This window comes from Astyanax mexicanus, chromosome 17, assembly GCF_023375975.1.
Source record: "Astyanax mexicanus isolate ESR-SI-001 chromosome 17, AstMex3_surface, whole genome shotgun sequence".
NCBI lineage: Eukaryota > Metazoa > Chordata > Actinopteri > Characiformes > Acestrorhamphidae > Astyanax > Astyanax mexicanus.
Genome location: NC_064424.1, coordinates 26,327,289 through 26,354,306, shown reverse-complemented (window position 1 = coordinate 26,354,306; position 27,018 = coordinate 26,327,289). Strand labels below are relative to the sequence as shown.

General features: G+C 37.2%; 2 protein-coding genes across 2 annotated transcripts in view; one reads left to right on the top strand and one right to left on the bottom strand.

Moving 5' to 3' along the window:
• The window catches only part of LOC111193926 (lipoxygenase homology domain-containing protein 1-like), a 59,400-nt gene extending 55,759 nt beyond the window's left edge, over positions 1 to 3,641 (top strand). The window contains exon 42 of the mRNA XM_022676412.2: positions 607 to 3,641. Coding sequence (XP_022532133.2) covers positions 607 to 1,087 — 481 coding nt within the window. The 3' untranslated portion in view covers positions 1,088 to 3,641. The remainder of the gene's footprint in view (positions 1 to 606) is intronic.
• Positions 3,642 to 4,812: 1,171 nt separating this feature from the next.
• On the bottom strand, positions 4,813 to 18,207 carry psmd5 (proteasome 26S subunit, non-ATPase 5). The gene is made up of 10 exons (XM_049466512.1): positions 17,993 to 18,207; positions 15,676 to 15,816; positions 15,013 to 15,126; positions 14,410 to 14,538; positions 13,790 to 13,899; positions 13,218 to 13,360; positions 11,525 to 11,716; positions 10,097 to 10,206; positions 8,688 to 8,828; positions 4,813 to 5,349 (listed from the first exon to the last, which is right to left on the bottom strand). Exons 1-10 carry the CDS (start codon positions 18,167 to 18,169, stop codon positions 5,092 to 5,094), a joined length of 1,515 nt encoding a protein of 504 aa, XP_049322469.1. The 5' UTR covers positions 18,170 to 18,207; the 3' UTR covers positions 4,813 to 5,091.
• Between the last annotated feature and the right edge of the window lie 8,811 nt (positions 18,208 to 27,018).

Sequence of the window (27,018 nt, the reverse complement as noted above, 5' to 3'; positions counted from 1 at the left end):
TTATTCCACCAAATATTGATTTCTGAAATCTTAAAACTTTATTAATATGCTTTGCATTATTCTTTGCATTATTTGTTTTCTGAAAGCTCTGCGTCTTTTTTTTTTGTTCAGCTATTTCTCATTTTCTGCAAATTAATGCTCTAAATGACAATATTTTTATTTGGAATTTGGGAAAAATGTCTGTAGTTTATAGAATAAAACAACAATGTTAATTTTACTCAAACCTATACCTATAAATAGCAAAATCAGAGAGACTGATTTAGAAACTGAAGTGATCTCTTATTTTTTCTAGAGCTAAAGCTATTGCAGTGGAACGCTAAAGTTCAGCAACCTAGCTGCTGGTTAATTAGTTAACTTTAGGAGATTGTATGTCTTCAGAAAGGAAACTACCCCATGTATCTCTAATACTCCCCCTACTCCTCCAGCCTAACAAGAATTAGGGCACCCTACCCCTAGGTGTGCACATGCAAAACAGAGGGGTAGGGGTAGGGCTAAGTGGTAGAACCAAAGGGTAAAATAGGATTGGGGCTAAAAATGGAGTCCTTTCCAATTCTGTTTACCAAACTTTCCTGTAAGCACTTTTTCCTCTCCCTCTCTCTTCCTCAGGTACATCTTTATGTGCGACTCACTCATTCCTGTGTCCTCAAAACGAGAGGAGTTTCAGACATTCGAATGCACCAAGTTCATCGAGAGTTTTGCCAGCAAGGCACGTAGCCTGGTGCCTGTCAGGTACGAAATCGTTGTCATCACAGGCGATGTGAAGGGTGCCGGGACGGACGCAAACGTCTTTGTCACCATATTTGGCTCCAACGGCGACTCGGGTCGCCGCCAGCTGCGGCAGAAATTTCGCAACCTGTTTGAGCGCGGCCGGACTGACCGTTTTACCATAGAGGTTTTGGACGTGGGGGACCTGCTCCGGATCTGGGTGGAACATGACAACTCGGGAATCAGCCCCGGTTGGCTGCTGAGTCGCATCGAAGTGACAAACACAGCCAACGGAGTGACCACCATCTTCCTGTGTGGGAAATGGCTGGATAAGAACAAAGCGGACGGGAGGATCAAGAGGGTGCTTTACCCTAAATACTAAAGCAACAGCAAATTAAATCACTGAAAAGCTGCAAAACATACTGGAAAAACAGATGTGTTAACAACAGAGTGCTGCGAATTACTTTTAGAATTAAACATTAATGTGTTCTTTTACTCAACAACAAAAGCCATATCGCCCCTCAACTTCCCGTCAGAATGACTATGTGTATGAAACAATAGAAGCCATATTGTCCCCGTTCACTTCCTGTATCGTAGAACAGTCTGTCAGAATGAAAGTGTGGATGGTATGAACATTATAAAGTCTAGTGCCCACTAGACTTCATGTATTGTATTAGAGTCTGAAAAAATGGCCATGTGGATCATATGAGTACTATAAAGGACTCCCTACACTTCCTGTAGCGTATGATAGTCTATCAAAACTGGTGTGTTGATCATATGAACATTAGAAAGCATTATATAGTGCCCCCTAGACTTCATATAGTGTACTACACTCTGTCCTAACGACTGTGAGGACCATAGGGACATTATAACGCATTATATAGTGCCCATAAAAAAAACTGTAGTCTATTGCAGTCTGTCCTAACGACTGTGAGGACCATACGGTGATTATAAAGCACTATATAGTGCCCCTGAAACTCCCTGTAGTTTATTACAGTCTGTTAAAATGACTATGTGAATCATACAGCTCTTATAAAGCGTTATATAGTGCCCCCTATACTTCCTAAATTGAATTACAGCCAGTCAGAATTACAGTGTAAATTATGGAAGCATTATAAAGCATTATATAATGCCCTCAGGACTTCCTGTAGTCTATTACAGTCTAATTGACTGTCTGCATGATAGGAACATATTAAAGCATTAAATAGTGTCCAAATTATATAAACATTTTAAGACATTATATAGTGCCCCCTGGACTCACTGTAGTTTATTACAGCCTCTCAGAATTACAGTGTTAGGAGCATTATTAAGTATACTGTATTTTTAGCACTATGAGTCACATCAGATTATTAGGCGCACAGTCAATAAATGCACCAGATTATAAGGTGCATTTTAAGCGGCACTTGTTAGGAACAGAGGTGTCACCTGTTTCCCTTCTAATTCAGCAGGTCTCGCTGGTGGGGGCGAGACCTGTGAAGCTAAACTAAGTAAACAAAACTGTCATTCTAAAAAAAAAAAAAAAAAATCAAGTAAAACCAGCACTGAATATTAATCACACAGATTTCTCTCCTGAAAACTGTTTATTTGGGTTAGTAAAGTGCTTCTGTTTATGTACAGGAAGCTTAGATTTACAGACTTTCACTAAGGCTAGAGCTTTAACTGCTAATGCCGCCCGACAGTGCTACACTGAGGAACCCTGAGTGTTCTGGTAAACCAGGGCAATATCAGCTAGCGGTTCATGTAGCTTGTTTTAATACAGTAAATGCACAGGCTACAGACTGATAATACTCACTTCTGAGTGGCCAATTGGCTAGCAAGGTTAGCAGGTAATGCTTATACTGCTCCAACAGTGCTATCAGGGGTTAGAAGCAAGCTACAGGCTGATAATACTCACCACTGAACGGCCGAATGGCTAGCGCTTAGTGGGTAATGCTAATACTGGAAGAGAAGTAAACTAAAAGTCCTTTATAACACAGGTGTTTTTAATGCTACTTACAACTTGCCTAATAAAATTCATTTATAAGGTGCACCGTATTATAAAGTGCACTGATGATTTTTGGAAGAAAAAAAAAAGTTATTTTAAGTGTACCTTATAGTGTGGAAAATACGGTAGTCTATTAGAGTATGTCTTAATAACCATGTAGATCATATGATCATTATAAAAGATTACATAGTGCCCCCTAGACTCCCTGTAATTTGTTACAGTTAGTCCAATTGAATGTATGGATATATGAACAGCTTATACAATTATATAGTGCCCCCTAGACCTCATGAACTGTGTTAGTCAGATGTGGATTATGTGAACATTATTAGTCATTATAGTGCATCTCCTATGCATCCTGTGAAGTAATACATGTATTGTATTACAACTTGATTTAAATGATATTAACATTGCAGAGCACTGAGAAGCCATATTGCCCCTACAGTTAGAATGATTAAATATATCATATGAATATGTCAACGTTGAACAATCCCTTCCAGAAGTGTATGAATGTTTATTCTCACAACTCGACACAAAATGTGTCAAAATGGCCATAACGAAAAGTGTGTTGTTAATCTTTTTTATTTTTTGGAGCGTAAATCTGCAGTTCTGATGGAACTGTGGCATTGCTTGCTGATGTGTTTTGGACGTGTGGAAACAGTAACCCGTCATGTGGACCAACTGCCTGGAGTTTCAAACACAGACACACCAAACACACTTATCTGAACAGATGAACTTAGCTGCACTTGAGCTGAGGAACCGTGACTACCTTGTTCATAATCACTTCATCACAAAGACTTCTCATCAGAGGCAGTGGCTACAGCTAGTGCACCTCAGGGATTGACTGTGTTTATTTATCACAGCGTCGACATCTAACCTTATATGAGCTTACGTGCCTTCAAGGACTAAATAAGACCTTTTTTAAAAATAAAATGTTGCCTTTTTTAAACATGAATGTGTTTCTACGTTGGCTGTCCTTCTATCAAACAAACAACTCTTTAATTACATGTTTACTAAATTTACTACATGTTGTTCTTTTTTAATTTTTTCACTTTATTCTCTACCTCACTGTAGGTGGCCAAATCCAGTTTCAGACTTCAAAGCTCATCTGGCAGACTTCTTTTTCTAGGTTGTATAATGCAGATGTGTACATTTTGTGTTAAAGACTTTCTTCAACTTATCTGATTAGCTTGGTATTTTTAAGTATCATTTTTCAACAGACTGCTAGTACAAAATGCCTGCTTTGGAGGCAGAGGTCAGTGAATTTTTTGGGTAGATTGTGCTCTTTCCCCACATCACTCCAAAAATAGTGATGTCGATCAGCAAAAGGCATCTGTGAGCTGACGTATCGGAACAGAGTTTCTGCACTTTCCTCAGAGGGTGCTGTGATGCTACTCAGCAATGCTGAAATAAAATTATAAAGAAAGGAATGGTTTATATTTATACTTCTCATCCAACCACAATTAAAATCACTATCCCGATGGATATTTTTTTAACAATTAAAAATCAGAATGAAAACAAGCTGAAATAAAACAGAAGTAACAAGGCTATTTTTAAAATCTAAGGAGTAGAAAGTTCAGATAACTGTCTGATAAATCAAGTGTAGAAATAAAAAGTAGCCTGAAAAATAACTCCTTCGGTAAAGTATAGATAACCAACATTTCTACGTATGTAAGGTAATGAAGTTTTTGTATTTCATGTTTTGACACCTCTGATTGTGCATTTGTATGTATTCTTATAATGAATGTTCAGTAGTGCAGATAAATACCTTTACACATAAAGGAAGCATTTGCTTCAAATTCAAGTTTGTTTCAGATATGAAAAGGATTTGGCTACATAGGAAATACAGTATCTGTGCAGGACTGGGGAAAACAGCTCTATATGTGCAAGACTCCAGAAAACCAATAGCTCTGTACTGCCACCCAGTGGCTGTTCCACTGCAGCCTCATGCTCTAGTATTAATGACCACAGGAAAAGGCCTGTAATTGATTTACAGTGGGCAATCTGAACACTGACAGCAAAATGGTTAGATCTTCAAAATCCATCTTTCACTTATATACTCTTTGTAGTAGCCAAGATTCACCGTTAAAATCCAATCATAAAAAGATGATTTCGTTTGACAAAAACATATTTTATCCTTTAATAATACAAAGTTCAGAACTGTAAAAAAAAAAGAAATCAAATGAAATTAAGTGCAACAATATTGGCATATTAGTAATGTGTGTGTATTTGTAGGAGAAATACAGAGGAAGAGAACGTGAGAAGAACAGATGGTTATTCCAACTGGACAAAATGAGAATTACAGAACCATAACATTAATATTGAGTGTTAAAAGGGAGATCTATTACTGTTTTTGATGTATGCATGTATGTGTGTGTGTTCTTTTTTTCCCATTCTTCTTTCACTCAGTCCGCTCCCTCAGTGGTGACAGTGGACACTGCGCTGACGTAGTACGGCCCTTCATCCAGGTAGGCTCTGAGCTTTAGGTAGTTTTGAGCCCCGAAAATCTCTCGTATGCTGGACGAGCTCAGCAGCGCCCCCACAAGCTCAAACTTACAGTCCTTGGCCTTCTTGCCTTTACCCACAGAGCGATCCACCACCCACTCAGCGAAACCTGGTGTTGACATCATTAATCGCTGAGCCCACTCCTGACATGCTATTGCCTGCAGTAAAGAACAGGGAAAATACACTGATCAGCCAATTCATTAACACCACTTCAAGCTGAAACACTGATTGTCCTCATCTATAGTATCACCTATCAAGGGGTGGACCTATTAGGCAATATAAAGTGATCTGTTATTCAACTTAAAGTTGATGTGCTGAAGGAGGAAAATGGGAAAGCATAAGAATCTGTATTAGTATTAGTATAAGACTGTATACTGTATGAATTTCAAACTCGGTCGGGCCAAAGTTTCCTACCACTTTTCTCGAGCCCCAACAGGATGGGCGTGTGATGTAGGTCTCAGGGTTCATACACCTTTTACAAGGTACAATTCAAGCACTTTTCAAGAACTTTCAAGGCCCATTTTCAAGTTTCAGCTGTGGTAAATTAATGATAATGGTAATAACTCAAAACTGTGATTATATAATAATCAATATATCACAAAAATATTATCCACACTTCACAGTGACTATGCTACTGAGAAAAAAACACTTGTAAGTATGTAAAATAGCAGGAATTAAGGATTTATTGGTGTCAGTTTTACACAATGTAAATACCAATATTCTTCACTGTATGTTTACCCTATTCATTTGGTTGAGCAGTTACTACAGTATGTAATTTGGGGGTGAGTTGAGAGCATTTATACATACATACACTCAAAATTATGGATTTGCTTTTTGTCACACTGCAAGAGATGGTATTATGTTTATGTAAACACAACCAGAATTGTGTTTAGTAATTGCAGAAGGAGAAGAAATGAAATCAAGTTTTATGATTCAAAATGTATCACCTTTCTGTAGAGTTTGCTTGCTATTCAACTTTATTGGGTCAATAATGAAACTAAGACACAAAAGATCACTAGGCAATTAACTTTTAATCATTTTTTACCGAAAATGAAAAAATACATTTTAATGCTACCATAATTTCTGGGCTATTGAGCGCACCTGAATAACCTGATTTTAAACATTTGTACATATACAGGCCGCACCTGACTATAAGCCAAACTTTTAACTAAATAGGCAATGTACAAAAATAACATTACGTACCGCAACAATGCTGCAACAAAAAAATACAGCAACCTACCAGAAAAAGTCACAACAGTAAAGGCGTAATATTAAAAAAGGAAAAGTAGATCAATTACTTGGGCCTACCAGTTTAAGAAGCTTGGTGGAAAAGGAGCATTTTCCACTCATGATCTGTTACAGGGCTGCTGTGATCACCATCAGTTAGCTACATTTCTAACCTGCTAATTATTAATTCTCTGATTTTACAGTTAGATAATACAGTGTCCAGATTTTGTAAGGCGTCACTACTGGTAGCCTAGCCTATATTGCGTGTCAGCTTCGGCACTCCTGCTGTGAGATGTTCGGCTGCTTTACTGTAGTTACTGTGATCAAATAATTCCAGTCATGAATAAAGGAAATAAACATTTTACTGATACAAATGACTCTCTGTGTTAAATAAACCATATCAAGATCAAATGTACTGTAAGGCATTATATGCATGTCCAAGTTATGATACATTGTGGAATTGTGTTTACTGACTTAGTTCCAACTGTACACTGTAAAAATGAGAAGGGCTACGCAGCTGAGTACGAGCTACATGACTGGGAATCGTCCTCCGAATCATAGTGGCAGCCCTTTAGACCACTAAACCACTCAGAGCCCCTTTAAACTCTGATGTCCTGTGGTAATCAGATTGCATGTAAAAACACACTCACTGTTACTTGTTTTTTTTGTAGAACTGCTACCTTTAAATTTACAACTGTTGGAATATTTCAACAAATAAATCACAGTCTACAATCACAACTGATCTTTTTCCAATCTGATTCTAGAACAGCAGCTTGCTGAGAATTCCAGAGAATTAGTGAGCATTTACTGGAGCTTCAGGAATGACCTCAGTTTGGCTGGAGCCTCTAGCCGTAGGTCATTGTTAGCACTGTTTGTCCAAACTGTCTGTGAGTCTTTTTACAGGGTCATTAAAACTCTCATTAGGGGACAAAAGCCCAGCAGGCAGGAATAGTTGAGTGCTGACAGAATGCAACCACAGGGCTTCTCACAGCGAAAACCTTTAATACTGTAATAAATACAGCTGTTAAAAACTTGAATGTGGAACAGCGAGAAGAGCAGTTAGTGCCAGATGACATGACTTTAAATCAGGGTTTAGTAACAACTGTAATGGTCTTGTCTTAAATGGGATGTCCTCACTCGGGTCACCTGGCCTACTGCTGAAAGCCTGAGCTGATCATAATGTGTTGGGAGCAAAAGACACACAAGTCATGTAAAAAAAAGTCTGGGAGTGGGGGGGGGGGGGGAGATATAATATAATTATACAAATGCTACGTCTTTAGTAAAGTTGCTTGATCTCTTTTTGAAGGTGTATTCATGGAGAAATGCAAGGAAAAGGTAAAAAGGACAAAAAAATACATCAGGGCAAAGATGAATCATCCCTCCATCTAATGGTTTTAGAAAGCAAGGTTGTCTCCTTTGCACATCTCCCATTAAATTTATACTTGTGTCTGAAACTGTCTGGGGACGGTCTGACCTGGCCATGTTGGCAGTTTCACTTGTAAATTCTTTATTGGACAGTGGAATGGCTGATTTCTTTCTGAAGGCCTCAGAGAGCTCTGTGGATCAGGTCATGGTGATCCACTAACGTCAACAATTAAAATAAATTCAAACTAATGTATGATATAGTGTATATCTATAACGTATAAATAGAACATGCTCTCCAACAAAGTTCTAACAATCTGCAGTATAGCTGAAACCGTTAGTTGACATAATCGACAATAGTATTTTTGCAACATACTGAAGGAACTGCAGGGGGCAGTATTATTTCTGCTGCCTACAATGAGTGCAGTAAGTGCTAACAAAGAAGAGTAGCTTGAATGATGGTGCAGCATGAAGACGGAGAGGCAGTGAGGGCAAAACCTAACCTTTCCAAAGTGTGGGGACGTTTGCGCCCAAAAAAAAAAAAAGAAAAGAAAAAAAAGAAAAAAAATGAGCGCTGCTCCAGATGGGCAGGTGTATTAGCCTTTGTGTTTAGCCAACAAACCTAGTTAATATTCCTTAGCTAATTTACGTGTCAGAAAACTTCTTAAGAGAATGCTATTTTCTCAGCATTGTTAGCTAGCTGATGCATTAAGTCATTCATCCTGTATGAGCAATGTAAGCTTTATAACGTTTTGCTCATTCAAAAGAGAATTGATTATGTTAAATAATGAGCCTCACATGTTTGGTTGGTTGCTAGCTAGTCTGTTTTGAAACTCAATAATTCAATAATTCAGTTAACACATATTAACACATGGAAACACACACACAGGCATATACACACACTCACAGTGAAGATGCGGAGTGCAGCACAGTGTAACTCAGGGAAGGGCTGAGTGCTGATGTTTCTGATCATCTCCATCGGCTTAGAGCTCAGCAGAGAAAACCAAGACTCTGTCAGCAACAGCAGATCATCTGTTTGCTGCTCCAACTGCAGAAACACACATACAAACACACACACACAAACACACATACAAACACACACACACAAACACACACACAAACACACACACACAAACACACACACAAACACACACACACAAACACACACACAAACACACACACAAACACACACACAAACTACGATGAGAACATCAGTTCCAATTTTTTTTCCCCCCATCACGTGACATACTGGATTTATAACATACATCAACATATTACACTTAATCTGTAAACACTAAAAACACTGCAGATTCAAAATGGTTTAAAAAACACTGCACAGTTATTACTGTCAGACTGTACAAACTATGCACACTGCAGATTCATACTGGATTAAAACTACTCCACTGTCACCCTGCGTTCACAATGGAAAGCGACAGGAGACAATTCATTTCCTATGGCAGGGCGTGAATTTTCGCCGCGAGAGGCGACAAGTGACAGAGCGACAAGCGACACAGAGCTGAATTTTTCTAAACTTTATGCAAATGAATTATGATGCTGTGAAGCGACATTCTAACCCGATTGGCTTCTAGCTTTTCTTTGGATCAATCACAAACAAGGCTGTCCGACGTCCTCAAGCTCCTGCTCTCTGAATTTCTAGTTTCTTTCCCTGTTCATTCTGTTGAATGGGGTGGACCCATGTTGATCTGTGGGAACGGCTGCGTTTCCAGAGCAGTTAAATCACAGAAACGCCCAAGAGTCCAGCAAGTTTGGGCAGAGATTAAAGTGGCCAAGCGATTCATACTGGATTATAATCACGCCAAAGTTATTACTAAAAACACTGAACACGATTCATACTGGATTTAAATTAGGGGTGGGCAATATGGCTCTAAAATAATATCACGATATTTCAGGGTATTTTTGCGATAACGATATACATGGCGATATAGGAAAACAGAAAATAATTAATTAATTTCAGGAATACATTATAAGAGTATAAAAAAATAACCATAATGTGGCAAAATAAATAATATATCATAAAATAATATAATGCAGCAAATAATATTGCAGAATATTTAGTGCATGCATATAAACTGCAAACTAAAACAATTTATACAATAAATACACCTAAAGCTTCACAGTAAATAATAGACTACCTTTAAGACAGAACAGCCCTTTTATCACAATATGGATTTTTAATATCACGATATTTCTGTGTCACGATATATTGTATACAATATAATATTGCCCACCCCTAATTTACATCTCTTCTTTTTTATTACTGTCATACTGTAAACACTACATACACTGCACACTCACAGGTAGTGTCAGCAACTGGGCGATGGCCTCCAGACTCCTCACTCTGAGATCAGTTGTATCGTCTGTTGCCAGCAGACTCATTCTCTTCAACACAGTTTTGAACTGTTCACCTGCAAAGCAAAAAAGTGTTACTGTACTTTACAGGTTGTGTATATAAATGATATCTGGTCTTGGTAAAGTCAATCAAGTGCTGGATGTTAATCTTCCTGTGCTGAAGAACTAAACAGAAACTCTTGTATAGCGCTGCACTTCAGCAGAGCAACTTTACTGCTTCTTACAACCTGACTGATAAAATTCATACATAACGCATACTGGATAATAAGAACTAGAGGTGTGCCAAAAAATCGATTCACATAAGAATCTTGATTCTCATTTACTACGATTCAGAATCGATTTAAAATGTCCCAAAATCGATTCTAAGGTCCAATCCCATTTCTTCCCTTGGCCCTACCCCTACCGAAGCGTTTTTCGCTCCGCCTCCCACTGCCCAAAGCGGCAAGTGGGAGGCGGAGAAAGCGATTGGCTGCGCCGCCGTAGTGTGTAAACGTACCGTCACCCCTAAGGCGGGTAAAGGATAGGGCTTGTTCAAACAGAGATCTTCCAGACCCACACAGAGCGTAGGTGTATGAGAATTACCGGTAAGATGGCAGAACAAGCACTATATTACCTTAGATTAACGTGTAGTTTTAATGTTTTATGGCAGAATGCTTCATAACAAGCATAAAAAAGATCGCTAGTAGTTCGTTTCAGTAACTGTTAGCTAGCTAACTAGCTAACTTTCCAGTTCCACCTTAAATAATGCAACAGGTGGCAGCGGGCTGCAGCATTTAAGGCGGAACAGAAAAATAAAATAAGCTAATCAGAGCTAATTTCAGCTCCCCATCACAGAGGAATTAAGTAATGGACAATATGAATTAATTTCTCCACCTCCTGCCCCCTTTCTGAAGAAATACAACGGCCTAAAATTAACTAGTTAATCAGCAGCTGCTCCTGAACTTTAGCGCTCCACTGCTATCATCACATCAGCCCAGCAGCGTCACCTACACACCACCGCTAGTAGCCTGGTAATAAAGCAGTGTTATTTATTATTTATTTATTGTTCATTGACAAACGTCATTGTGATATCCCAGTAATTCCTCTGTCACTGAGGACCCACATTCCTGCACATTTTATTGTTTTTGTAACACATTACCTGCTCCAGGACCAGTGTATTTTATGGAGGCTTTTTTTCAATAAGATTCATAAGCCAGAAGCAGAAATTTGTATAATTCAAATCGTTTTGAATCAAAAATCGATTTTGAATCGAATCGTGGCCCCCATAATCGGAATCGAATCGAATCGTGAGATAGTAAAAGATTCCCACCCCTAATAAGAACAGCACTGGATGATACGTTTTAAAGTTTTAACCATGTTTACCCCCACACATACCTGTTTTGTGCAGAACCTGTTTGCCCTCCACGGTGCCCCCCAGTAATCCAAGCGTGTCCAGGGCAACAGGGGTCTGTGTTGGGTCAGGGTTCATTGCCATGGTAAACACCATGTTGAGGAATGCTGGATAACTCTCACACACCTGCTGAGGGCTGTCCATCACTGCGAGATTACCGAAGAACTTCACCAGACCTGGACACACGAACACACACACTTATACTGAAGTATCTATGATGATCCAAAACACTTCTCAGTAAACATAAGCTGCTACTGAATAATAACATAGGACACAATAATTTACATAATATCCTGGACTCTTTAAACAATAAGATTGAGTATTTTAAATTTAGCTTGTTATCCTATGCCTATGTTAGATGTTTGTACAACAGTTTTCTTAGCCTCACTCTTCTATACTTTACTTACTATATATGAGCGCACTTCAAAAGTTGGTGATGCAATATTATTTTTATTATAATATTAAGTAGTGCTGGGTGGTATACCAGAGGGGAAATTAAAACGGCTATGTGTTTTTCACATACCGCTAGAAAGGGGCTGCAGAGCACTGTGTAGAACAGCCGAGCTTGCTAGCTAATGCTAGCCAGTTAGCATAAGCTTACATACTGGAGTGACAGTAGCTCATTATCTGAGGAGCTCCTGCTGCTGCTCTTTATTAGAGCAAAATAGAAAAAACTGCAGCAAACAGCAATTATTCACTCAGAAAGAGACAAATGGAATCAATCAAGCTCAGAGAAAAGTTTCTCTCATCCCCCAGACATGCCCAGAATTGGTCCTGAGTACAGAATCATTTATTCAGCACAAGAGCTAAAAGTCCCTAAAACTCTGGATACAATGTGAAAAAACAGTTCAAGAGCAGTAGCTATTGCCCTTTAAAATATATTAATACTGTAGCTTAAAGAATACTATTAATGCACACTGAACTGAATTTTTTTGTTAACTTGAGAAAGAAGGAATTGTGGCTGATTTTTATACTGTAATGCATCTAATAGCTTCAGGGATAACATTGTAACTTGATATTAAACTTGTGTCTTACTAGTGAAATAGAGCTTTTGAGAAATATCTCTTTTAAATACATAAACATTAAGTATTTTAGGTCTGTTTACAGTTTTTAATGGAACTATTCAAAATATTTAGTTTTGAAAAGCAAAACTATAGCAGTGTTAAAGTTTTTGGTGTATCTCTTTTTAGGCTCTATTGTTTACATTAGTCAGCTGTTTTAAGCTTTAATTTAATTTAAAGCCTTTGTATCTTACATGTGCACTCCTAACAAAATCAAGCAGCTGCCTAATTTGGTTTAAAGAATTATTGCTTAGTGTAAATCCTATAAACTTAATTTTACTTCTCAAATATCACTGTGTTTGTCTGCTATATTATATTTAACTAAAATTGCTGATCCAATCAACCAATGATTTATAAAGGAAAATCATGAAAATTTTCAGGGGTGTCCAAACTATTTCATACCACTGTACATGGCATTTTTTCTCTCATAATACAATAATTGTGATTTTAAAACATAATAAAAAAGTTGGAAAGCTGGAGAAACAGACACACATTGCCACATACACAGACACACAAAAAAAACACAAAAACAAAGACACACAAAAACACAGACACACAAAAACACAGACATACAAAAACACAGACACACAAAAACACAGACACACAAAAACACTACCTGGCAGGTAGAAGCTGGAGAATGGGTCGGAATCTGCAGCTGTGATCATGTTAGATATCTTGTCCATAATGCCTTGCTGGGCGAGGTACTGACGGCCATGCTGGCTCTGAGCCAAGCTGGTGACCATCTCGATAGCAGTCACTCTGAGACAGAGGAGACAAAAATTTGCTAATATGAACACTCAGATTTAAGTCGCACCCACAACTGAAACATAACCTAGCCAAGAGACAGTGTTGATGGAGTTAGAGTGGGAGAAGTAATCCCTCATCATCAGCTCCAATGTTTCAACATGTACTGTAATGCCCTCACATTTAAATAAAACGCTGTAACTGTGGCAATGTGCTACAAATGTCTGTCTAATAAAGTTATTATTATGAAAATATATATTAATATAATTTATTGTTGCACAATGTATGCACAGCTCAGCTTTTTTTTCAGAATATTATTTATGTATTTTCCCAACATGTATTAAAAATATTATCTGCAGACTGGAAGATATGCAAAAGACAGAGGGATGATTGATAAGTTATTGTGGCCATTCCTCTGTTTGTCAATGTATTTGTAGGTGTTACCTGACAAGTACATCTTCTCCAGTCAGTTCTTCCAGAAGCTGTGAGATGAAGCTACTGTTTGCACAGTACCCGAGGGAGACAGGAGATACAGAGGACACTTCCACAACCAGCTATGCACACACACACAGACACACAGACACACACACACACTTGTACATAAATGCACCAATAGCCACATTACGTCAAAAAACAGCATGTTATTTTAGCAAGTACAACAATTCCAACGGACAAAATTATTAAAACACACTGTTTCTTTCTAAATCAAGGCCATTAAAAAGACTATCAGATTGTGGAACGTTGCTACAAATGTGTTAAATGTCAGCATGTAGAGTGATCCTTATTACACCCCAAATGTTCTGGATTAAGCACCATTGTTCCAGAGAACACAGATTTACTGTTCCACAGCTCAATGCTGGGGGAATTTAGGCTGCTATAACCCACAGCTGGCATTAGGCATGATGCCACTGAGTTCATGTTTATCTGCTCTGAAGAGTCCTTTTCTATTGGCAGTAAATCTCTACAGCGACTGTGTGAGAAGAAGCTGTGTGTGGGTGTGAATTTGCACAGCTGTGTCATCAACAGGTGCCACTGTGTTAGTCAGTGGGATGACTGATGCTTACCTCATACACTCTGTATCTGATGACATCACTGATGCCCATCACGTCCTTGAGCTCCTTCAGCAAATCGGAGCGGAAGAGAGCATCAAGCCCCGCCTTGGTGTTACTCAGCATGCTGAGGGCAGAAATGGCCTATAAGGGATAAAATATAGAACAAACAAGAGCTTGTAAAGAACGCAGGGATGCAGCTTTCTGATACTTGAATCAGAGATCCTAATCAGAGTCCTAATATTATCAGAAAGTATTGAATAATTAGGCTGATATGTGGTGCTGATCCAAATAACTGAACCTGATGCTCATACTGTGTCAATCAATGGTTGTTATTGTAGAAGAAAAAAAGACACATTTTAATTCACATACCCAGAGTCAATTCCCTGAAATACAGCCTGTAACATGAATGAATCAGTAAATCCGTAAAAGAAAGAGTTACAGAGGTTAAGACATCAACCCACACAACAGAACAGAGCTACATTCTAGAGCCTTTGAGGACCAGGAGGATTTCACAGAGCAGGATCTCTCAACTAGATCACTAAATGTCAAAATATTAACCTGCAGCTCTCCAGAAGCTAAGCTAACATGACTTTACACTCTACAAAGCTACTGTACCTCTTTGGCAACGCCTATACGTTCTGCTCCCACACATCGGATTACATCCCGCAGAACCTCAGGACTGTTCAGCATCTCTGTGATCCCCTCAGAGTGGCCAATCACCCGACTAATCTACAAACACAAGAAAAGGACACTCATAAAACTAAAGCATATGTTAGGGTATTACATATTTTTTGGCAATATGATAAAAACACTGAAAAAGATATTATTAATTTCAAGAATAAAGTACTGCAACAAAATAAATGCTTTTATTCTATTTAGTTTTAAACATTCAGTAGAAACAAAACTTCCATTTTGTAAACAAAATAACATTCTTTTTTTTATTAAATACAAACATAAAAACTGAAAAAACTGTAACATAACAAAATCTACCACCAAACTAACCAAAGATTTTGTGCATGCAAATAAATAAATAAAAAACATCATGTGTGTATGTATGTATGTATATATATATATATATATATATATATATATATATATATATATATATATATATATTACAAATACACCCTCAAAGCCTCACAGTAAATACTTCTATTATCACATTATAGGAGTTTTTACTGTTTTAGTAGGACAAGTTATTTAGATTTTATAAACGATACAACAGGTTATACCCCTACTCAACATCACAGTAAATGGAAGATGGACTTTACCACGAACCTGTTGGAGACCCAGCACTTTAACAGAATCATCAGGATGGTTCAGCCCACTCTGCAGCTCTAATTTGCAGTTCTGAGCCAACTGAACAGGATCCAACACCTGCAAGACACGTCCCAAGATCTCCACACACACCTTAACCTGCTCCCTGGATACACAGATACAGACAAAGAGATGTAGAGAGAGACTTGAACAAAAACTCCTCAATGATCATGTGTTATAAGCACTTAGACCCATTTCAATTGTGAAACTCTACACAAAACACCCATAAGTAAACATTGTCACTGCCCACAAATACAATAGGTTTATACAGTGGATAAGTTTTTACTGTAAAGTAATATAAGGTGAATAGCTTCACAAAGTAGAAACTCCATAAAGTGACTGCTGCAATATTTAAGGTGGATGGAAAAATGTTAGCTATCTTAGCTAGTGCTGCTTATAGTTAATAATTAGCTGGCTAGTCCTAGTTACAGAACTAACATTTTATTTTATTTTTATCTTGGATCTCAGAAGGGTCACTTCCTTTAATACTGGATTAAAAGTTAGTTTTCGATTCAGCATCTTATAATAATGAAATTTTAGCTTTTATTAGCTCACAATATTGACGTTCTTTCAGTCACTGTGTTAATATGTCTAAATAGTGATAAAATACTATTTTAGGGTAACATTGTCTTAATCTTCAATGCCTGACTAAACAACATATCAACAAAGTATACTAGTGCATCTCAAAAAATGTGAATATCATTAAAAAGTTACTTTACTTCGGTAATACAGTTTAAAATGTAAAACTCATTATATAAATGTATTAAACACAGAGTAGTCTATTTTAAGCGTTTTTTTCTTTTATTGTTGATGATTATGGCTTACAGCCAATGAAAACCCAAAAATCAGTATTTCAGAAAATTTAAATATTATACAAGACCAATTGGTACTGTTGTAAAAAGAAAATGAAAGATGGGTTTCCCCCCACCCCTCATCCGGGGTACAACTCCCCTACGTGTTCGTTTTGATGGAGAGAGTCGCAGACAGGTGGAGTGAAGTTGAAAGCAAATCAAGTATTTATTACAAAATACTGAATTCAGGAGAACCGATACATACAAGACAGTTAACAGCCGTCCCAGTAAAAGTTCTGACCCCCCTCTGATCTGACTCCATGTTTATACCCCAAATGACGTGAAACCTGCTGATGAGGCGTTGCTAATGATTAGCTCATGTTAATATGCATAATTTCACGTGTCTGGCCAGACCACTAGTGTTTGGCCTTGACTGTGTCCAGCCAGACAGTGTGGCATTGTTTGGCCGTTAGTTAGGATCATGCAGTGACCAAATGCCTTAAGCGTGAGCTAAACAAGTCACACAATAGATTCCATATGTTATATGCTAATATGTCAGTAACACGTGGTTAGTACGCCATACAATAGATCCTATGTGTTAGTTAAATGCCTTATGTATCATGTGGGTTAGTTTGTCATATAATAGAGCCTGTGTTAGTTACATGCCTGATCAAGCAATGTTTAACTATATGTGGAAAGAATATATATTGTGAGTATTGGTTAATCTTCTATATAAATGTGTATAAAATACAATGTGAGTATTGGTTAATCTTCTATATAAATGCATATAAAATACAAGGTTTCACACAATGATTATGTGATTGTAGATGCTAAAGTTAAGTAATCATTATTGAAGGATATTTGTCAACACACCCAAGGTATAATAAACGGTTAACTCTTCAATTCCCCCTTCTGACGTGTCAACAAGACACGTCAGTACTTTTGGCAGTGTGGGCAGTCCTGCTGGAAAATGAAATCTGCACCTAGAAAAGTTGTCAACATTTGGCACGTTTACACAGCCATATAAAAATTAGATCTGAAAATCTGAAACCTCTTTAGTGACCTCTTTTTTATCTTAGCTAATTTAAAGTTAACATATTTAATGCTTGACTAAACATCATATCAGTAGTTAACTATATATTATACCGTAATACGTATTAACTTTAGTTGTATGGGTTCAGAAAGAGTACCTGTCGCCCCATTAAGGTTAGCTAGTTTAGCTAGTAGTTAACAGTGGTCAGTTAGTTCAGCTACAGGACTGACAGGTAAGTTGGGGCTAATGCTAATGCTGTCAGTCAGTCTCCTGATTCAGAATTAGTTCAACAGTAACCCAGTCTGAGTCAGTAAATTCAGCAGTCAGTCTAGTTCAGCTCTGTGAAGTTGCTCTGTGAGTTAGACCCTGCAGTAACTTAAAGTAAACAGCTGCTGAGTCTGGCCGGGTTGTTAAGGTGGAAGGTTGCTAAGCTGACTCAGCCTCCTGTAATAACCTGCCTGTCGCTGGTGTTCAGCAGAGAGAAAATGAGCCCCAGCTTCTCCGGGGACAGGCTCTCTCTCAGCGCGCTCAGCGGGGTCGCGGACACGGCAGTACTGAGGCACCTCAGCTCCTCTATCGGCTCCTCCGACTCCGAGATTTCGGACAGCAGCCGCTCTATGGCCGCCGCCATGATGCTCCTCTGTTTGAACGGTGTTACCGCCGCGGAGGAAGAGTGTCGGTGCGCATCAGGCCTGCACTGCAGTTACGCAGACTGGAGAAGAAAATCAAGCAGCAATTCTGTGAATAAGAAAACTGAAAATACTGCATTGTCCAAATATTCACTTAATACCTCGATTTTTCCATTTAGTATCTCGAATTTAGTATCTCTGCATCATTAGCTAATTTAAAATATTTTATTGCTACTTAGTGTAGTATATGTTATTTTCGAAATATTGATTAAACGTTAATATTTTGACCTACGTGTAACTGAAAGATCTGAAACAATGGTTTTATCAAGCTAAGTAACACCAATGCCTCTTTTTACCTTATAAAAAAAACTAAAATTAAATAAGTTATACAATTAAAAATATGTTAAATAATGTATGTACAACCATAAGTAAAATATTTGTTATTTTAAAGCAAAATCACAGATTTTAAAAAGTAAGTCGAACTTAAAAAAAATTGACCACATTGATATTTACACAAACAAATAAGAGCTTTTGAGTAGCGCAGTGTGTAGTTTTTGTGATTGTGGGTTTGTTTTGTTTTGTTTTTTTTGCAGATGTGTGAACATAGGGACTATTGGAAGCCAGCAAAGATGGGCCTCCTATGTTTGGCATTTTATTAAACTTTTGTTAGAAGCGACTTTAAAATTAGTTGGTTCTTCGTGTTACAAGAAAGCTAACTAAACTAAACGAAAAAGATTAAACAATATTTTAATACATACTAAAAAATAAAATCTAATAAAATGCCAAACAGCTTTAGCTAAAATTAAAAAAAAAATATATATACTACTAATCATTTCCTTCCTTAAATAATCCTTTGTTGCCTAAATCATCTCCCCGTGATTCTGCATGGCCACCTGTGGTAAAATCTACACCCTCAGCTGATCAGATCATTTGATTCTAGCCCTTTAGGATAGTGACCTATGTAAATAGTGTATACCCATCTAGCCCATGTCTGACATTATGCATTGTGTTAATAGGTTCATGTATATCTCAGTAGGTCCAATTATATTTTTATATAATGCTTCTCTACAGGGACTAGACAAGCTGTGTGTGCATCTACACATCTGTATCAACAATCCCTCTCTGGGTGCAACTTAAAGTAAATGAAAGCATTCATTCAAACGTTTGAAGATATTGTGTAATATAAAATATGTATATACAGTGTTATGTTTGTGTGTAAAAAGCCATATTTGGACTCTAGTTAAATCCTGTATATTGGAGGGTTATTATATAAGACAGATTACGTATGCCTATTTATTCACGTTATTGAAGCTGTGTTTTAGAAATACTAAATCACCTGAGATCTGCTGATATATGGGTGCTGCCAGTAGAGGGAGCTGCTGTACAGAAACTGGATTACTGATAGCAGGTTAGGGAAGTCTGAGGTAAACACTGGCTGCCTCTAGGTAGCTTGTTTAATGCAGACATGATCAGACAACGCTTAAACATTTATTGGCCCATGAAATCCCCAGTTTAGTCTCTGAACAAGGGTTTACACTCAATTTATATCAGGGCATCTGTTCATTATGCTTGACAGAGGTATCAAAAAACAAAGTACTAATACTTCATTACGTTACTTAAGTAGAAATGTTGGTTATCTATATTTTACTGGAGTAATTATTTTTCACACCACTTTTACTTCCACTCCTTACATTTATACACAATCATCTGTTCTTTCTACTCCTTACATTTAAAAAAAAACTTCCTCTTGTTTTCATTCCGGCTTCTCATCGTTCAAATCATTTAATCTCTCCATCCAGACAGAGTGAATTTGATTGTAGTTGGATGAGAAGTATAAACATCAGAGGTGGAAAGTAACTAATTACATTTACTCACATTACTGTAATTGAGTAGATTTTATGAGTAATTTGTAATTTTTAAAGTAGTTTTTAAATTAGGTAATTTTACTTTTACTCAAGTACATTTTGACACAAGTAATTTACTTTGCTACTTTGGAAAACTCCCCGTTACTGAGTAAAAAAATAAAATGCTGGGAAAAAAAAACAAATTGTTTGAATTAAAACAAAATTGAGTTTTGTTCTCCATGGCAGCGCAGCTGAACTTTTCCCAGCAGTGTTTATTATGGTTAGCGGGAGAGACGCTGTGTGAATCAGCTGTGTAGCCTGGGATCTGTGTGCGCGGCTCCGGGGAACCGGTGTTCTGTCGAGTTATGCTACCCATCGATATGTGCTTCTTTACAGCACTGCGCATGTAAAAACATTCTTTTTGTATGTTTTTAGGTTTTTAATGATAATTCCTTAAGTTTTTATTAGGAACATTAAAAAATCTGCTTGGATGTTAAAAAAAAAACATGTAAATAGCAGTTAAAGCATAGCAATGGCAAGTTAAAAAATAATAATGAACTGTAAAACTATAAAAATACGGTTTATAGGTCACCTATATGACCATAACCTTTTAACAGTAAAGAAAAATAATTGTTTCATATGCGATCCATCACACCTGCTCATTTTCAATGGGTATATATGCAGCTGAAATAGAGAGACTAGTGCATCCCAAATTTATCAACATTATCATTTAAATATAACAATATAGTAATTATTTCTTTTACAAAAATGTGTGGAAAATGTTAAAAAAGGACAGGGGGGGGGGGGGCTGATTATTCAACATATATAAAGAAGTATTTTAAACCCTATCATCTGTACTTCTACCTGAATAATAAATGTTATTACTTATTACATTTGATGCTTGAATAGGGCAAGTGGTTGTAAACTGAGCTGTTCTCCAATCCAGCTGTTCAGCTCTGTAGATGCTGTGTTCACATAAAAACACAATAGCTTTATATAAACCCATTAAAGCAGGCCTAGGTATAATATAGACCCTGTGTGCAATGCACTTTACTGTTTTAGAATATTTTTTGTAATATTGATTTTTGAATGTGTGTTTCAGAGTGGATGAGTGGAAGAAAAGTAAATAGCCACAGCACTGCATGTTAAAACCGACGAAGATCAGATTTACCAATGGATTTAGCAAAGACCAGAATGGCTGATGGTAGTTTGGAGCTTTTGCCCCTCCAAGCACTGGTACAATGTAAGTAACTCTGTGTTTTACACCACATACCTTTACCAAACTAATCCAGTGGATATAGAGGAGACAGATTCAACTGCATTTAAACATAAATGCATAGTGTTTTGTCAACACAAATAAATTATTGTTTTATTACACTTCATTGTGTCTTGTTGACACAATGTAATTAATTTACATTTAAATTTCTGCATGCATGATATGACTGGCATGGCCACACACCCAAGTAATTTCATTGGCCACTGACTTTGTGCAAAGCAACTTAGATGTGTAAATCATTGCATACTGGGTGTGTCTCCCCTCTTTATATTCACCATCAATGTTTAGTCTTTCCCAAAAGCTTTGTTCTACTTGTGAAGATGTTAAATGTAAAGATGTTATATTAAGCCTTAAAATTATGTAATACCTGCAAATAACTGAATATATCTATTTCAGTTCACTTCAGATTTCATTGAGCATTGGCAAGTTATGTTGGCTCAACAAATTATAACTTTATATAAGAAGTGTGCAAGCGACGTTATTTTCAGTGTAATCATGAAGTTAGGTCAAGTGTGCTAGATCCACACCAAGCTGCACAGTGCTAAAAAAGTATGTGTGCGCGCGCACAAAACCTCAGCTGAGTGTAAAATGCTAATCTCTGCTATGTGCTGGCACGCGGCCGGACTACTGCCGGATCGCTGAGGGATTACTCCAGGTTTTCCAGGTTAGTGACTCCATTGAGTGGGAGAAACACTACTGCACCTCCAATATTCCATCAGGGATCAGGAAAACTCTAGAGTCTGCACCTGGGCTCTCCAGAATATAGGATGTGGGCCAGGATTGGATATGCTGTTTCATTATGTGTAGGCCTTTGTGATTAGTTGGCAAAGAAGATAGATTTTTATAGGTTGTTGTTGTGTTACGCTTCTACTCCTAGCATGTTTAGCTGTCATTAAACACTAGCAGCAGTTTAAAATGTGAGCAAGACTGGATCATGCAGATGGAACCTATAGAGTGCTAAATAATGGCAGTAGTGAAGGTTATGTACAAAGGTTTAAAATTAGATACACCTGCTCTTTCATTGTTTCTTAAGAAATCAAGAGTATGAAAAATTATCTTGCTTTTTTTTTTGAGTAACTGCCTGTACGTGTAAGCATTTTATTGCATTCAGTGGAAAGAACCTTAGTGAGGTCATGATGTTGTATTATCACCACCTCACTTCATCCTGAGCTCCCCAACTCATCTCAAAATATTGTATCCACTTATCTGCACCAGGGCACGATCATGGTTGTTTTTACCACGCTGTGCGCTTTCTCCGCATTCTGTGCTTTTATGCGCGTTTCATGCGTTTCATTCGATGCCTTTTTGGTATTGAATTTCGAGCCCCAGTGTTCAGTATGACCACTACAAACATTGGTACATACAGTGTACATACTTATCAGATCTGAGTAAGTCTTACAAAAGCTGTGTTGTTAGCTGTTAATTGGGCTCCATGTTGGCTGTATATGGTAGCCTTTGTGCTTCCATTAGCCCAGGAGGTTGGGATGCTCCTCAGCATGAAGGTGTAACATTCCTGCCTGGTCCTGCAGGGAGAGACTCTTCAGCGACCCAACCCGCAGAAATGGAGGGTAAAAGAGAGATTGCGGCTGATTGCTGGTTGCGGTCCGGCTGCTGCCTTTAATAACCCCCACCCTCCACCCATCATTACACCGTATACCCGAGAACCAAATCAGCCATCAGCCGCCCCCCCAGCTTCACACTGCAAAGCTCTCCGGATGATGAAGGACTCTGAGGAGGTCACTATTAAGAAGAGCAGCTGAGTTAATGTGCAGGTTGGTCTGCGCTGCAGCCGGGAGGGGTTCTGCATTCAGTCGCACTGCATAGATCAGATCTAATCTTCAGTCTAGTCTACCTGTCTAACAGTTCTCTTTCTGAGAAACAATATCATACATCTTTTAGTCCTAGAAAAAAAGTATTTTTATTGACAGTTTAGTTTAGCTTTTTTTTTTTAAAGAAAAGATAATTATGCTTTTTTTAAACAAATAGTGTATACTTTATGCCTTTTTCTAAAAATCAATAAGCTTGTAGCAAAATGTATGAATTTAGATGTTTTGTCCATTTTATAGATACGTATGAAGTATATAATTTAGCTTTTAAAAAAACAATGCCTTTTCTTCCTAAAAAACAGATTGTATTTGTTAAAAATAACATTTATATTTTTTAAACATGTATATCAGATAAAAAAAAAGTAATATAGATAATTTAATGTTTTTAAGAAATAATGTAGTTTTTAATTTCTTTAATAAATATTTGCAGATTGTGTTTTAGGTAATGCAGATAATTATTTTCAAGACATAAAGGCAGATAAATTAGAAATGTGTGCAGAAATAAGAAAACATTTTCTTATATAGATGTATGATGAATTTTTAAAGAAATTGTTTTTGCAGATAAACAGTTCAGAACTAAAATAATACAAACTTTTAATAAAGTTTTAAGAGTTCAGAAAGCAATACTTGGTGGAATAACCCTAGTTTTTAATTACAGTTTTCATGCATCTTGGCATGTTCTCCTCCACCAGTCTTACACACTTCTTTTGCATAACTTTATACCACTCCTGGTGCAGAAATTCAAGCAGTTTCCCTTCCATTTTCTTTTGATTATATTTAAGAGGTTTTCACTTTGGTAAAATCAAAGAAACTCATTATTTTTAAGTGGTCTCTTTTTTCCAGAGCTATATAATGCAGATAATTATTTTATTAAAATATTAATAAATTGTCATTGTTTTTGAAGAAAGTGTTGATTTATTAAAATTATTGTAGATCATTTAACCCTTACACAGCCTGGCCAAAAAAAAGTAAATTATCTGGGGTTGCTGCAGTTGGTCAGGTCTAGGTTCAGCAACAGTATGTGCTGAGAAAAAGAATCAGGTCAGCTGACTACCTGAATATACTGAATATATAGACCAGATTATTCCATCAATGGATTTTTTCTCTCCTGATGGAACGGGCATATTCCAAGATGAAAATGTCAGGATTCATGGGGCTGGAATTGTGAAAGAGTGATTCAGGGAGCATGAGATCATCATTTTCACACAGATCGTTCACAAGAGTCCAGATCTTAACGTCATTGAGAATTTTTGGTATGTGCTTGAGGAGGCTTTGTGCCGTGGTCAGATTCTACCATCATCAATGCTGCTGCAAGATCTTGGTGAAACTTTAATGCAACACTGGATTGAAATAAATCATGTAACATTGCAGATGCTTAATGAAACAATGTCACAGCGAATGTGTGCTGCAATCAAAGGTAAAGGTGGTCCAATCAAATATTAGAGCTTTTTGTTTTTTTGGCATTTCTTGGCCAGGCAATGTATAATGTAGTGCAGATTTGTATATTGGTCAGGTTTTAAGTGAGTTTAGCGGGTGATGTTTGTTTTAGTCTGTAGTTGTGTGAAGGTTTGAGAGAGGTTTTGGAGTTTTTTGAGAAACTTCAGGTGGGTTTGAGGGGCTGCCCACCCCATTACCTCCCATTAGACCAAACACATGACTGTAAAATAGTTACAGTACAGAAGTGGGCACTCCTGAGAGAGTGGGCGTTAAGTGGATGTTCTCCTGCTGTGTGAGAAGGTTCTGTAGATGGAGATGTGGAACTCTGGAGCAGAGTGTTTTACTCTGTGCTGTGTGTGAAGTGGGCTTCTATTCCAGGCCTTTCTATGAGACCCCTGATACAGAGGGGCTGTGTTTAAGAGGGGCCGTAAATGAACCATATCGGCTGCACTCACAGATCTGTAGGCATGCTTGTGTGTGTCTGTGTCTGTGTGTATTTGAGGCCTGTGTGATATATGCTAGTTTTAGAGCCGTAGACGTCAATGCTGCTTTTAGTTCCCTTTAATTTCAGCCTGACACACCCCACCCCTAAACACACACACACATTTTGGAACATATTACCTCCTTATATACTGACTACTGGTCCTTTGTAAAGTATATAATTCTGAGACAGAGAGAGGAGAAATAAATAGGAGATAGAGAGATAGGAGTGAGTGGAAATGAGACAAAAGAGAAATAAATTAGAGACAGAGAGAACTGAGAGAGAATAGAAAACATACATTGAGGGATATGGATAAAAATATAGATAGAGAGAGAAGAGAAAGAAATGAGAGGAAGATACAAGAACAATAGAGAAATACGGTGAGATAAAAAAATAAGGAGAAATGAGAAGTACAGAGAGAAAAGGGACAGCAGCACAAAAGATGCAGAGAGAGAAACAAATAAGAGATATAAAAAAGAGAATAGAAATGAGTGAGATACAGAGAGAAGAGAGAAATATAAGAGAGATATATAGAGAGAAATACATAGAGAAATGAGAGAGCAACAGAGAGAGAAAAGAGAGAGAGATGAGTGAAAAAGATAAATAGATAATACAGCAAGCAAAGAGAGAGAGCATATAGTACAAAGGGAGAAAGTGAGAGGATGACCAAAAATATGAAAACTGTGTGTGTGTGTGTGTGTTCACAAATGGGTGTATCCCGTTCATAATGAATGCTTCATTCAGGAACAGACACACACCCCCACCACACGACCAAGATCAAACCAAAAGACACATTCATCCATATGTGTGTGTGTGTGTGGGTGTGGGTGTGTGAGAGAGAGTGTGTTTTGGGGAGGATGGAAGGAAAGGCTAAAATCAATGAGGACACTGATTAAAGTTGCTTTAATCTTTCATGCTGGGTTTTGTGTGTGTGTGTGTGTGTTCTTTATTTCAGTGATAATATCAGTGATGTCTTCTTACACTAGAGATTTGGTCAAATACACACACACACACACACACACACACACACACACACAGTATGTAGGGCCTTGTGAGTCTCCACTCTTGAGTGTTTGTTTTTGTATGGTGTGTGTCTCTGACTCATCAATAGCTTTCCTGTTCCTCTTGGGTAAACTGAAGCACATACCACACACACACACACATATACAAAAACTTTTAAATGCATCAAAGTCAGTGGTTAATATATACTTAATAATATATACGTAATGAACATTTTCAGACACACACACACACACACACACACACAAAAGGCTGCATGAAAGATTAAAGTAAGTTTAATAACATTATTATTATTAGATTGTGAATGTTATTGTCAGATTGTGTGTTTAAATGATTATTTTGTAATGTAAAGAAAATAATGTATCATTTTATCATATTTTTTTATATTCTATTATTATTATTATTATTATTATTATTAGTAGTAGTAGTAGTAGTAGTAGTAGTACAAGTATTATATTCACAAAAGTGGAAATGTATTTAAATAAGTAAATACAATTGCAGATTACTACTAAATATCATATTATAATGTTATCATTGACAAATAGAATATTCATAATATAATAGTATAACCATATTCTACTACTACTACTACTACTACTACTACTAATAATAATAATAATAATAATAATAATAATAATAATAATAATAATGCTAATAATAATTTAATCTCTCTAATTGCATTATTTTATTATAAAACTTATACATTATTTTCTTCACATTACAAAATAATCATCTGAACACACAATCTGACATAAATGATAAATGACAATACATTATTTTTGCTTAGAAAATAATGACTGTTGTGTGTGTGTATGTGTAAACACACACTTAATGATAGTGGGCTCGTGACCTAAGGGTGACCTCTCTATGAACAGACATACACTGTCTGTCTGTCTCTCAGACATACACGCACACACACACACTCAGATACACACCACCTTTTCATGCGGAATTCTGGGAATGTGAG